At 34.9% G+C, this 12,641-nt stretch overlaps 1 protein-coding gene across 1 annotated transcript in view; it reads right to left on the reverse strand.

Moving 5' to 3' along the window:
- Mettl3 (methyltransferase like 3) overlaps nucleotides 1–12,641 on the reverse strand; it is a 133,472-nt gene that overhangs the window by 50,062 nt on the left and 70,769 nt on the right. Inside the window, exon 4 of the mRNA XM_089094780.1 lies at nucleotides 6,254–6,354. Coding sequence (XP_088950906.1) covers nucleotides 6,254–6,354 — 101 coding nt within the window. The remainder of the gene's footprint in view (nucleotides 1–6,253; nucleotides 6,355–12,641) is intronic.

The raw sequence follows: 12,641 nt of genomic DNA on the forward strand, positions 1-12,641 counted from the left end.
CATAGAAATTATGTTTTTGAGTAGGACTCTCCCCCACAGCCCTCGGGGCAAGGGTTGTAAGTGGAATTGAGTCCTTTAAATCCTGATATGCGGAAAAAGCAGTAATGTCGTAAAGACTATTCAGGCATACTTAGCACTAAGGATGTGGGTAATTAACTCTAGTTATCGAGTAATCAGCACTTTAATGAAGCCATTTATCAGGCCTAAATAAAACATATTTTTTTATGTAAGTGGTTTAAAATCAGGTGTAACTTTTTTATTAAAGGTCAACTTCCTCATCAATTGCATTCCTGTATTTTATGACTAATGAGAGTAATTTTTACCAAAAGCTGTTCTTGCTACGCAAAGGTATCGATAATAACAATCGTGATTTAGGCAATTTTGAGCTGGATATGATCTGTGATTCCTGAATAACAAAGAGAAGAAATGATGGTTTCAGATTTTTTTTACGTTTTTCTTTGTTATTTGAAAAAAAATAATTAAGTTTTTGATTGAAATAATTGAAATAATAATAAATAAGTTTTTGATTGAAATAATTTCATTGAAAATCGAGAGTTCTAGTGCCCTTTTTAGGAGTCGAAAGTGATCGGAGGGCAACTAGCCCCCACACCATTTTTTTACCAAATGCATCGGATAAAAATTTTCAGATAGTAGTTTTGTTAAAAATAGTTCAATGATCACATAACAAAAACTCCGGTGTCGACATAACCCCCAAGGGCTGGGGACAGGGGTTGTAAGTTATGCCCTGGTGGTATACATGGTTCTTATGGAAGGGATGCTCGTATAAACTTCAAAGAGGGCTCATTCGACTGGAAATTGAAAATTCTAGTTCACTTTTTAATAGTCAAAAGAGATCGGAGGGCATCTAGCCCCCTCCCCCTCCTTCCACGCCCTTTTTTCCTCAAACCCACCCGATGAGAACTTTGAGGGATGCTCGTAAAAACTTCAGAGAGAGCACATTTTATTGGAAATTGAAAGTTCTAGTTCAGTTTTTGAGAGTAAAAAGAGACTGGAGGGCAACTAGCCCCCCCCCCCCACCCCACGCCTTTTTTCCCCAAATGCAGCTAATAAAATTTTTAGATAGTCATTTTGTTAAAAAAAAATAATTCAAAAATCAGATAACAAAACCCAAATGCATCCGACAAAAATTTAGAGATAGCCATTTCATTAAAAATAGTTCAAAGATCATATAACAAAACTCCGGTGTCAACACAACCCCCCAGGGCCCGGGGGCAGGAGTTGTAAGTTATGTCCTGGCGCATATATGGTTATTATGAAATGAATGCTCGTATAAACTTAAAAAAGGGTTCATTTGATCGGAAATTGAAAGTTCGAGGTCATTTTTAAAAGTCAAGGGATTGAAGGGCAACTAGTCCCCCCCCATGCCCTTTTTTCCCCAAACCCATCCGCTACAAATTTTAGGATAGCCACTTTTAAAAGTTTTTCAAATATTAGATAACAAAACTCCAGTGTCGACATAACCCCCAGGGCCCAGGGGGTAGGCGTTGTAAGTGTTGTCCTGGGGGCGTATATGGTTCTTATGAAAGGGATGCTTTTATAAACTTCAGAGAGGGCTAATTTGATTGGAAATTGAAAGTTCTAGTTCAATTTTAAGAGTCAAAAGATATCCGAGGGCAACAAGCCCCCCCCCCCACACACACACACACACACACACACCCTTTTTCTCCAAATCCATCCGATAAAAATCTTGAGATAGCCATTTCGTTAAAAATAGTTCAAAGGTAAGATAAGAAAAACTCCTGTGTCAACGCAACCCCCCAGGGCAGGCGTTGTAAGTAATGCTCTAGGGGCATATATGGTTCTTATGAAAGGGATGCTCGTATAAACTTCGAAGAGGGCTCATTTGATTGGAAGTTGAAAGTTCTCGTTCACTTTTTAAGAGTCAAAAGAGATCGGAGGGCAACTAGCCCCCTTTCCCATCCACGCCTATTTTCCTTAAACCCATCCGATAAGAACTTTGAGGGAGCCATTTTTTTAAAATGGTTCAATGATCATATAACGAAAACTCCAGGGTCGACACAATCCTTCAGGGCCCGGGGTAGGCGTTGTAAGTTATGCCCGGCGGGCATATATAGCTGTTACGGAAGAGATACTCTTATAAACTTCGGACAGGGCTCATTTTATTGGAAATTAAAAGTTCTAGTTCAGTTTTTAAGAGCCAAAAGAGATCAGAGGGCAACTATCCCCTCACACCTCTTTTCCCCCAAATGGATCCGATAAAAATTTCGATATAGCCTTTTTGTTAAAAATAGTCCAAAGGTCAGATAACGAAAACTCCGGTGTCGACACTCCCCCTTCCCCGAGCCCGGGGGCAGGCCCTGCAAATTATGCCCTGGTGGCATATATGGTTCTTATGGAAGGATTATAAGAGTCAATTATATCAGAGGTCAACTAGCTCCACCCCCCACGCCCTTTTTTCCGCAAACCCATCCGATAAAAATTTGAGGCGGCCATTTTGTTAAAAATTGTTTCAAAAATTAGACATTAAAACTCCGGGGTCGATATAACCCCTCCGGGCCCGGGGACAGGCGTTATAAGTTATGTCCTGGGTGCATATATGGCTCTTATAGAAGGGGTGCTCGTATAAACTTCAGAGAGGGCTCATTTAATTAAAAATAAAAAGTTCTAGTTCACTTTTTAAAGAGTTTAAAGAGATCGAAGGCCACTTGGCCAACACCCCACCCTTTTTTCCCCATACCCATCCGATAAAAATTTTGAGATAGCCATTTTGTTAAAAATAGTTCAAACATCAGATAATAAAAAGTCTGAGGTGGAAACAAACCCGTTTTTTTACTTTGATATTATTACTTTGATACTAGTTTTGATACTTTGAAAAAAGTTTGATTTTTAAATATGGTGTTTTTAAAAACTTGAAACTTTTTGCAATCAAAAACGAACAAAGATTAATAAAAAAAAAACTTTCCGAAAAGAATTTTTCAAAGAAAAGTAAAGGCCATTTTAAATTAATATCAGCAGATACAAATACCTGTTAAAATTCAAACTCAACACGACAAGAAATTACTATTAAAGAATAAAAGAAACCTAAAGCGAACAGAAATTTAATAAACAATCATAGCAAAAAAACATAATACAAGTAATAACATAAATGAATATATAAATCTTAAAGCGAATAATGCTGAAGTTCAATATGCAAATCAAGGTTAAAACGAAAAAAAAATATGTCTCTATTGAAGCATAAATGAAACCCAAAACGATCAGAAAGTAATTTAACAATCAACGCAAACAAACATACAATAGATAATAATGTAAATGAACAAATATAGCTTAAAACGAGTAAAACTTAAATTGAATACGCAAATCAAGCTTGAAACGCACAAAAATCACTACAAACAAGAGTTTGGGTATCACTTACTTCTCTCACTGTAGGTCTAAAGCCTACTGCGTTATGGCGCTTTACTGAAAACTATACGTGTCTTGAACAGTCTTGGATAGTATAAGCAAAATCAAACTGAATATTTGATAAATAATGACATTAATTGTTTAAAGATCTATCAGTTCAAGATTTTATTTTATTGTAATTTAATTTCATTTTTGAAGCTGTAAGAACTGGAAAAGAAAATATTTGTAATATAATTCGTTTTCAGTGAAGCGCCAATGACGCAGAAGGCTTTAAGTTTTTACAATTAAAGAAGGGGGCAGTATCCAAATTTTGTTCGTAGTGAAACTATATTTGTCTTGACCAATCTTGGAAAGAACTAATAAATTAAACTGAATATTTGATGTATAATGGTATTAATTGCTGAAAGCACTTCAGTTAAAAATTTTACTGTAATTTTAATGTTTATTTTCAATATTAAGTACAAAAGAAAATATTTGTAACACAATTCGTTTTAATTTAAAAAAAAACAGTTTTACTAATTTTTTTACTAAATTTAATTTTAACTTTAAAAAACTTAAAAAAAACATATCAATTTTTTTTTGTATTTTTGTTACGTTTTTACGAGTGGGATGATATATATATATATATATATATATATATATATATATATATATATATATATATATATATATATATATATATATATATATATATATATATCCTCCTGAGACCTGTTGTCCCCGTCTGTGGGGACAACCCCCTTAAAATATTTTTTGTGCTGAGGCCTTGCCATCTAGCAAAGGTTTCTTTGTTTCAACGTGATTTTTGGACCTGAAATGCAATCTGTGTTTTTTGGCTATGATTGTTTATTTAATATCTGTTCGTTTTGGATTTCATTTATTCTTTAATAGTAATTTCTGGCCGTTTTGAGTTTGAATTTTAACAGGTATTTGTATCTGCTGATCTTAAGTTTAAAATGGCCTTTACTTTTCTTTGAAAAACTTCTTTTTCGTAAAGTTTTTTTTTTAATTAATGATTAAGAAAAAATCGTCTGCCGGTATTGATTTAATACCTGCTAAACATTTCGAACATTCTAGTGATCCTCTGTCGCAACATCTTTTGCTTCTTTTTCAAATATATATTTTTTCTGGTATTGTGCCTCTTCAGTTTTGTACATGAGCACCCATAAAGGGGGGGGGAGCCCAGCCGCCTGAATGACGCTGCCTTCTATTTTTATATTTTGTTTTGAAATTTCTATTATACAGCATTGGAAGTGGCGATTAGACCAGGTATGCCTCCCCCCTTAAATTCAGCTAATGGGCCTCCATGGTTCTATATTGGCCAGATTACGTCTATACCCGAGAAACGGAAAAAAGATCTCGATGATTGTCGACCTTATCGGCCTATAACCATTTCTCGTACTTCTTTTAAAAAATTTGATTCTATTATTCTTAGAGATATTTTCCAAAAGCGTCTGCGCATCAGTTGGGTTTTCAAAAAGGACTTAGCCGTGAGCATGCTCCGTTCTCCATTTTTAGGTTCTGGCAGATGTGGAAGGTTCCGGAGATTTTCTTGTTCTATGCGCTTTCGATATAGCCAGAGTATTTGATTCGTGTATTTTTGCCCGGATTTTGGTAGAAGCTCTAAGGAGAGGGGTTGACTTCTCAATTATAAAATGTCATTGATACATGTATAAATATTTTCGCATCTTCGTGCCAAAATGAAGTGCGGGTCAGAGCTCTTTCATGTGCTAAAGGGCGTTAGATAAGGATGTCTCACTTCCCCCGAGCTTTTTGATAACTCAGTCATTCCAGCCCAAAGTTCTATTGAATCCACCTGTATTTACGGCGGTTTAGAAGTGTCATTACTTACGCATGCAGATAATATCCTGAATCTAAGTTACATTTTCTCTGATCGTGAAAGCACTTTCTCGAAATTAGAACAAGAATATTACCAGATTTGTTTAAGTTTTAATTTTGAAAAAACTGGCTGTTGGTTTCAACTTCAAAGGATGCCCTGATAAATCCCCCTAACGTGCTGAAACTTCATCCCCCTCTCTAAAAGCCTTATTTACCTGGGGATACCCATTGGAGATTCAGTTAAAGAAACTATTAAGCTTATCCAAAATCTTGAAAAAAAAAAACAAGGATCACTTATGCGTCGCTTGTCTCTAATGTTACACACCTTAGTCGTTTCCATCTTTCTGAACTTTACAATAGTCTAACGGTGCCTCATCTTCTTCCTCTGTCTCCTATTTGACAACTACTTCCTGCTTAAAAAAAAACTTGTTCACCGTATTTATTTTAAATTTCCTAAATTCCTTTTGCATATACCCCCTTGGACCAGTAACTCTTTTTTGTCCCAAAAATTTAAACACATCTTTCCAGCTACAATTATTGATAAAACAGTGTAAAATTTAAATCGTCTGCCGGTAAACTAAGACGATTGGTCTTAGAAGATGGCCAGTAAACGATTGATCTTCTCTGTTCTTATGATTGTAAAATTGCTTATTTTTGTTCAGTGTATAATTTTTCATTTTCGTTTTCCTGTTTTTTCTCTTATTCCCCTTATGTTGTACGCTGTCATTTAGGGGCTCTGCGCCCTTTTTTGTTTTGACACGTTGTAAATAAATTGAATTGCATTAAATCAAACTTATTTTTTTAGAAGCCCAAAATTAACTCTGCAAATCATGAATATGAAGTGTGTAATCTTCTAAACTTCAGCAACATCCCTGGTACTAGAATTATTTATTTATTAGATTATTATTTATTTTATTATTAGAATTGTGTTTCTAGCTTGAATAGTTCCACTGTTTCTTCAAGAGATGGTAAACTAAATAGATTTAGAATTTTGTGTGAAAGAAAAATCAATGCTCAAGGAAAAAAAACTTACAAGAACATCATCATCCTTTTTCTCCCTTTTCTTCAGAACTTCTCTTCTCTTGTCTTCTTTATCAGGACTTTCTAGTAATACTTGGTCGGTTTCAGAAGATCCTAGAAAAGCAGAATAAAAGACTTTATCACCAGACGTACAGTATAGGTGACGTTGGGTAATGAGAAAATCAATCAAATGAGTAGCTTCATTTACCTGGGTAGTAGTATTATAAGTAAAGATGATGGATTAAATGAATATATAAAAGTAAGATATCTAAGGCGCAGGTTTTTTTTGCAGTTGAACAAAGTTTGTAATAATAGAAAGAACAAATAAACCTTCAAACGGGGTAAATCCATTTATTTAGACAGTGAAAAAACAGGTACAGAAGTCCAGATATTTCAATCACATATACAGCGACCATCTTAAGTAGAGCATTTTTACTGAAGACGGTCGCTGTATATGTGATCGAAATATCTGGTCTTTTGTACCTGTTTTTTCACTGTCTAAATAAATGGATTTATACCCATTTGAAAGTTTATTTGTTCGTCGTGAAACGGCAGTGTGGTCTAAGAAACAACACCTAATTAAAGGTGTTACGTCGAAAAGAATAGAAAGATAAGTCAACGAGACAGGGTTGCCATCTGCGGACGTCTAGAGTGCAAATGCAGGCCAATAAAGAGTGATTTTTGCTAAAAAAGAATGCAAGTAAAAAAAAATTCACAGGGAAATGCCCAAATTTCACACAAAAAGTGTGGAAGATGGCAGTCCGCTTTCTTGGCTTAATTGCACTTCTGACGAAGTTGCCAACTACTGATGTTAAAAGGGAATGAAAACTAACACCCAAAAAGTGATTTTCACTCTTCTGCATCCCCTCCGAGGTAAACAGAGCGCATTTCACACAAAGAGTGTGCAAGTTGGCAACCCTGCTGCGAGCCAAGATTATAATACTGGAAGCCACGGTAATGACTGTTGTAAGTATAGCTCTGAAACGCGTGTGCTTAGAAAGGCTGAGGAACATGTGTTAAATTATTTTCTTCAGGAATTGCCTAAGCCTTTGACAATCACTCTAAGGATTCTTTTAGGTACCCGTTAGACAGATGAGTCTATTTAGACGGGTAAGTCTATTAGATGGGTAATGCCAAACAACAAGCACTTTTTACGGCTATAATGAAAGAAGGCTTAAAATGGTTAGGCACTATTCTACAGATGAAGGATGACATATTGTCAAAGATCGTGCTGCTTGATCATCTGTTTTGGACCAAAAGAAAAACAGGCTGTCCACGAATGAAGAGGTTCGAGATCAAAATAAAACTGGAACATGGGAGGGGGGTAAAGAGTGAAGCTTTGGATAGATTTAAGTGGGGGATTATACGCAGCATTGTTAGCCTCAGGCAGCTTGGTGCTGGAGTGAGTTGCTAGTAGCAGCACTAGTACAACACTGTAAAAACAACAGACATCATAACTTATTTGCAGTTTGATATTTTAACTTTTTTTCCTTCCATTGCATCATTTTTTCGTGTCGTCTTTGTGAAGCAGTGCATATACTCCGACAATAGCTAACTTGAGTTAAGTGTGCGAGCTCCACCTCCGACTCTTGTTTTCTCGCACATTTTTCTCCTAGATCTATTAGTATTGCATTTATTTTCCGGGAATATCACGGCTAGAAAAGAGATGTTGCTTCCAAGGGGACGAAACACAATGCTAAAAGTCAAAATCAATTAATACAAACTGGTCCAGCACTTGGGGGGGGGGGGGGTATTCGCCCTGGGAGTATGGTAAAATAATAACACAAATATACGCTTGTAAGTCAAAATTTCCAATTGTTCAGGGGGAGGCTTTTGGATACGAGCCATCTCAAGAATTTTGGAATTTGTTTGAGGTTTGAATTTTGAATTTTTTTAAATTTTTGAGCTATGGAATGACGGTGCTTAGTAAGCCGTACAAGAAATTGCAGATGCGGCTACTGTAAAACCCACCCCAAGAACATACAATATTGTATACACATATCCAGGGACACTGATTTACGAGAACCCAGGGGGGTGGGGGATCTCTGTTCAGCTTGTTTTGTGAAGATGCAAAAACAAAAATTGAAAGGAAATCTGGTAAGGAAACGAATCTTGCATTGCAAATGCTGGAGGTTTTCACCTTATTAAGTCTATTGTGTGTATATGAGCGCAAGACATTTTTAATGACGTTCTGTAGAGTTGGTACACTGCTGGATGTGTCAGGCCTGGTAAATTTATGTGGAAAACCAGTTCAACAAGATCCTCTTTACGGTTTATCCTAATTGCCATTACCCTGGAACACGTATTTTGGCGAAAACTTTCTCAAAATACCTTTGAAACCAACTCGAGACTTCGAAACCTACTTGTAATTCCTAAAACACGTAATAATAACAATTACCGATTTTTATATATGTATTGGAATAAATTAATTTAAAATTAGATTCTTTAAAATTTAGTGTTACAGCGTTGAAGCCAAGTTTCTCATTCAAGAGAAATCTGACTTGTCTACCCGTAAAAAAAATCGAATGTTGCTTCTGTTTAGAGTTGTTTAAATGTTCTCCGGAGCACTTGCATCTCGGTCCGGGTTTTTATAATGGTTGAGATAGGGAAAGACCAAACTGTCTATTATTTACATATAGTGGTTTCTCCATACATCTGCTAGGTTGCCTCCTATGGAGCAGTGGCTATTTATGCAACTATAGAAGAATGAAAAAAGCTGTTGTGTTCTGTGTTCCAACAGAATAAAGCTGTTGGAACAGTCGGTAAATGGGTTAGGGATGTGTATGACACCTGCGTGTGTTTCGCACCCCTGAAACTCCTCAAGTTAGTCCTGATAAAACATAAAAAAGCTGCAGCACTTGTGTTTCAGTGTATAAATGATTTAGTTCCCGACATTTTTAAGAGTTTTTACCAAATTAATAATGACCTGCATAATTATAGAACTAGACATAGTGATAATATAGTTCCTAATTTACGTCCTGGTAAGCCTACTTGGTTTTCATTTTCAATTAAACCTCTGAAAGATCTTAAGCCGAACTGGCCCGTCATGACAAAAACCAACAAAGAGAAAAATCTCAATGAAAAAAAAAAACGAAAAAAAAAAAAAACGAGAATGCGGCCAGTGGAGAGAAAAAAAGAGAGACAAATGCAAAACAACGCGGATATTTCGCCTGTATCACAAACAAGGCGTCTTCAGCACTAAAGACAGAAGAAGAACAAGATAAAAAAAAAACAAGTTAAAACAAAAAAAAAACAATAAAACCACCACAAAAAAAAAATACAATTGGCTCAAACTGATCCGCGTAGGGAAAAGACGCTAATAGGGAGTTACTTCAGTGAGAACACCAGAGCAACTGCGGAAAAATATAAAAATGGAGATCACTCTAACTATTCTATTTCAAAATAGACCTTTTATTGGCTATTATTGAAGCAGTTCGTTTTGGTCTAGCAGGAAAAACAGTCCCCTGGTGATTATTTATAATCTTAATTCCCTTATTGACTGTTGATTCACTCTTTAGAAGATTATCATAAATTGGGTCAATATTTAAACTACCTGTGTCCCTATTTATTGAAACGTTAGTAAACATATGTTTTTTTATTTCAATGGCTTCTCTCGTCCACTGTGTATACCCCTTATCACTTGAAATAGCTAAGGCTTCATCAAATTTTACAAAGTGATCTGGTTGAAACCAAATATGTTCTGCTAAAGCTGAAACAAAGGTTTCTGGAGGCTTGCTTAATTGTAGGTTTTTTTTTCTATTGAATTTCGGTGTTCAATAAACCTATCACCAAATTGTTGATGAGTCCTACCAATATCCACAACTTCCCACAAGAACACGGAATTTTATACACCTCACGTACCAAATTTCCCCGGGTCAAATCCTTACCAGAATTAAAGAAACTACCTATTGGCCTCAACGATTGGAAACATGTATCAATGCCAAATTTATGCAAAATCCGGGAGAGTCTCTCACCCAAACCAGGTACATATGGCACTGAAATGAAAGTTTTTGATATATCTAAATCTAAGGACTGAGGAACCCCTGGTTTATTGGGGTTTCTCGTTGAGGCCAATGGGTAGTTTCTTTAGTTCTGGTAAGGATTTAACCAGGGGAAATTTAGTAAGTGGGGTGTATAAAATTCCGTGTTCTTGTGGGTAGTTCTATATTGGTAGGACTCACCAACAATTTGTTGAAAGGCCTATTGAACACCAAAATTCAATAGAAAAAACCTTACAATTAAGCAAGCCTCCAGAAACTTTGTTTCAGCTTTAGCAGAACATATTTGGTTTCAACCCGATCACTTTGTAAAATTTGATGGGGCCTTAGCTATTTCAAATGATAAGGGGTATATACAGTAGGCGAGAGAAGCCATTGAAATTAAAAAACATATGTTTGCTAACCTTTCAATAAATAGGGACACGGGTAGTTTAAATATTGACACAATTTATGATAATCTTCTAAAGAGAGAATCAACAGTCAATAAGGGAATTAAAATTATAAATAATCACGAGGGGACTATTTTACCTGCTAGACCAAAACGAATTGCTTCAATAATAGCCAATAAAAGGATTATTTCGCAACAGAATAGTTAAAGTAATTTCCATTTTTTTTTTTCCGCAGTTGCTCTGGTATTCTCACAGAAATAACTCCATAATAACATCTTTTCCCTACGTGGATTATTTTGCGCCAACTGTATATATATATATTTATTTTTTTTGGTAGTGGTTTTATTGTTTTTTTTAGTTTTAAATTTTTTATCTAGTTCCTCTTTTGCTTCTTTCGTGCTGAAGACGCCCTGTTTGGATACAGGCGAAATATCCGCGTTGTTTTGCATTTGTCTCTCTTTTTTTCTCTCCACTGGCCGCAGTCTCGTTTGTTGTTTTTTTTTTATTGAGATTTTTCTCTTTGTTGGTTTTTAATTAAACCTCTGGTTCCATCTTTAAGGAATCCGCTACCAGGGATCATTAGGGTGACGGAACACGCACCTCAGTAAATATATATATATATATATATATATATATATATATATATATATATATATATATATATATATATATATATATATATATATATATATATATATATATATATATAAGATGATTCTTTGGAAAGATATTTGTTGAATTTTATTATGGGTGATTAGGTGAGTAATTATATGCCGGGATAGGAAGGGTAGACTGGGGATGTAAGGTGGGAGGGACAGTATAATTGGGTTGGGAGACATGGTGGGGGAGGGTAGTTGAGTATTGATGAGAGATGGAGACGGCATTTGCGATCATTATTTTTCTTTTCACAGTAATCTATCTTTTTTATTTTTTATTCAGTTATTTTACATTTGTATTTATATTTTTATTATTATTTACGTTTATTTTTATTATTTATTTTATAGGTTATTTATTATGATGTATTTATAAAAGATTTATTTAAATATCTAATTTAATAGATAAGGAGTTATGTAGATTTTCGCGCGACCACAAACTCTTAAAGGTTTGTCTCCAGCGCGATCTTAGTTTCGTTTTTTAATGTTAGAACTTTAGGCAATTTATTGACTAATTAACTGTCTGAACGCCAACAGTTTCTACGACTACCGTCAATTTTTATTAGAATCTCCAAAAGTAAATGACAGAAAAACTGTACAAATTCCCACTATTCACCCCATGCTACAGAACTTACTCCCTTTTTACCCAAATTTTGTAAATTTCATAATTTAGAGCAGCATAAATCAACTGGTCCCCTCTTACCTGGTAGCCTAATTGCTCTTTAACGAGTCGAGTTAATAATTGCTCTACTGAAATACACTGCCTGACAAAAAATAAATCTCGATTTGAACACTGCTAAGACAGCATAATCTCAATTGGATATGAATAAAAGATCTAAAGTAGAACTGGCCAGCCATGACAAAAAACACAAAGAAATAAACATAAAGACGACAAACGGATCTATGACCAGTAAATGAAAACGAAGGAAAAAAACGAATATTTCGTCCTTATCTAACAAGGCGTCTTCAGGGAAGAAAAAAAAAATATAAATTAAAACTAAAAAATATATATTAATATATATAAAACATATATAAAATATACATTTTAAGTTAGTCTATTTTAGTTTTATATATATTTTTTAGTTTTAGTTTCTATTTTTTTTTCTATGCTGAAGACGCCTTGTTAGATAAGAGCGAAATATTCATTTTTTTTTCTTCGTTGTCATTTACTTGCCATAGACCAGTTTGTCGTCACTATATTTATTTCTTTGTGTTTTTTTCAATTGGATATGGAAAAATGTTCCTTTTAAAAATGTGGAAGGCAATCTTCCAAATTTATAATTTGCCTAATTTGGACAAGGTACCCATATATTTCGAGTATTTATCAAAGCCACGCTTGATTCAGCTATTACAAAACCGAT

Source organism: Artemia sp. Qi Xiang Cuo, chromosome 9 (assembly GCF_049724085.1).
Source record: "Artemia sp. Qi Xiang Cuo chromosome 9, ASM4972408v1, whole genome shotgun sequence".
In the NCBI taxonomy this organism is placed as follows: Eukaryota; Metazoa; Arthropoda; class Branchiopoda; order Anostraca; family Artemiidae; genus Artemia; species Artemia sp. Qi Xiang Cuo.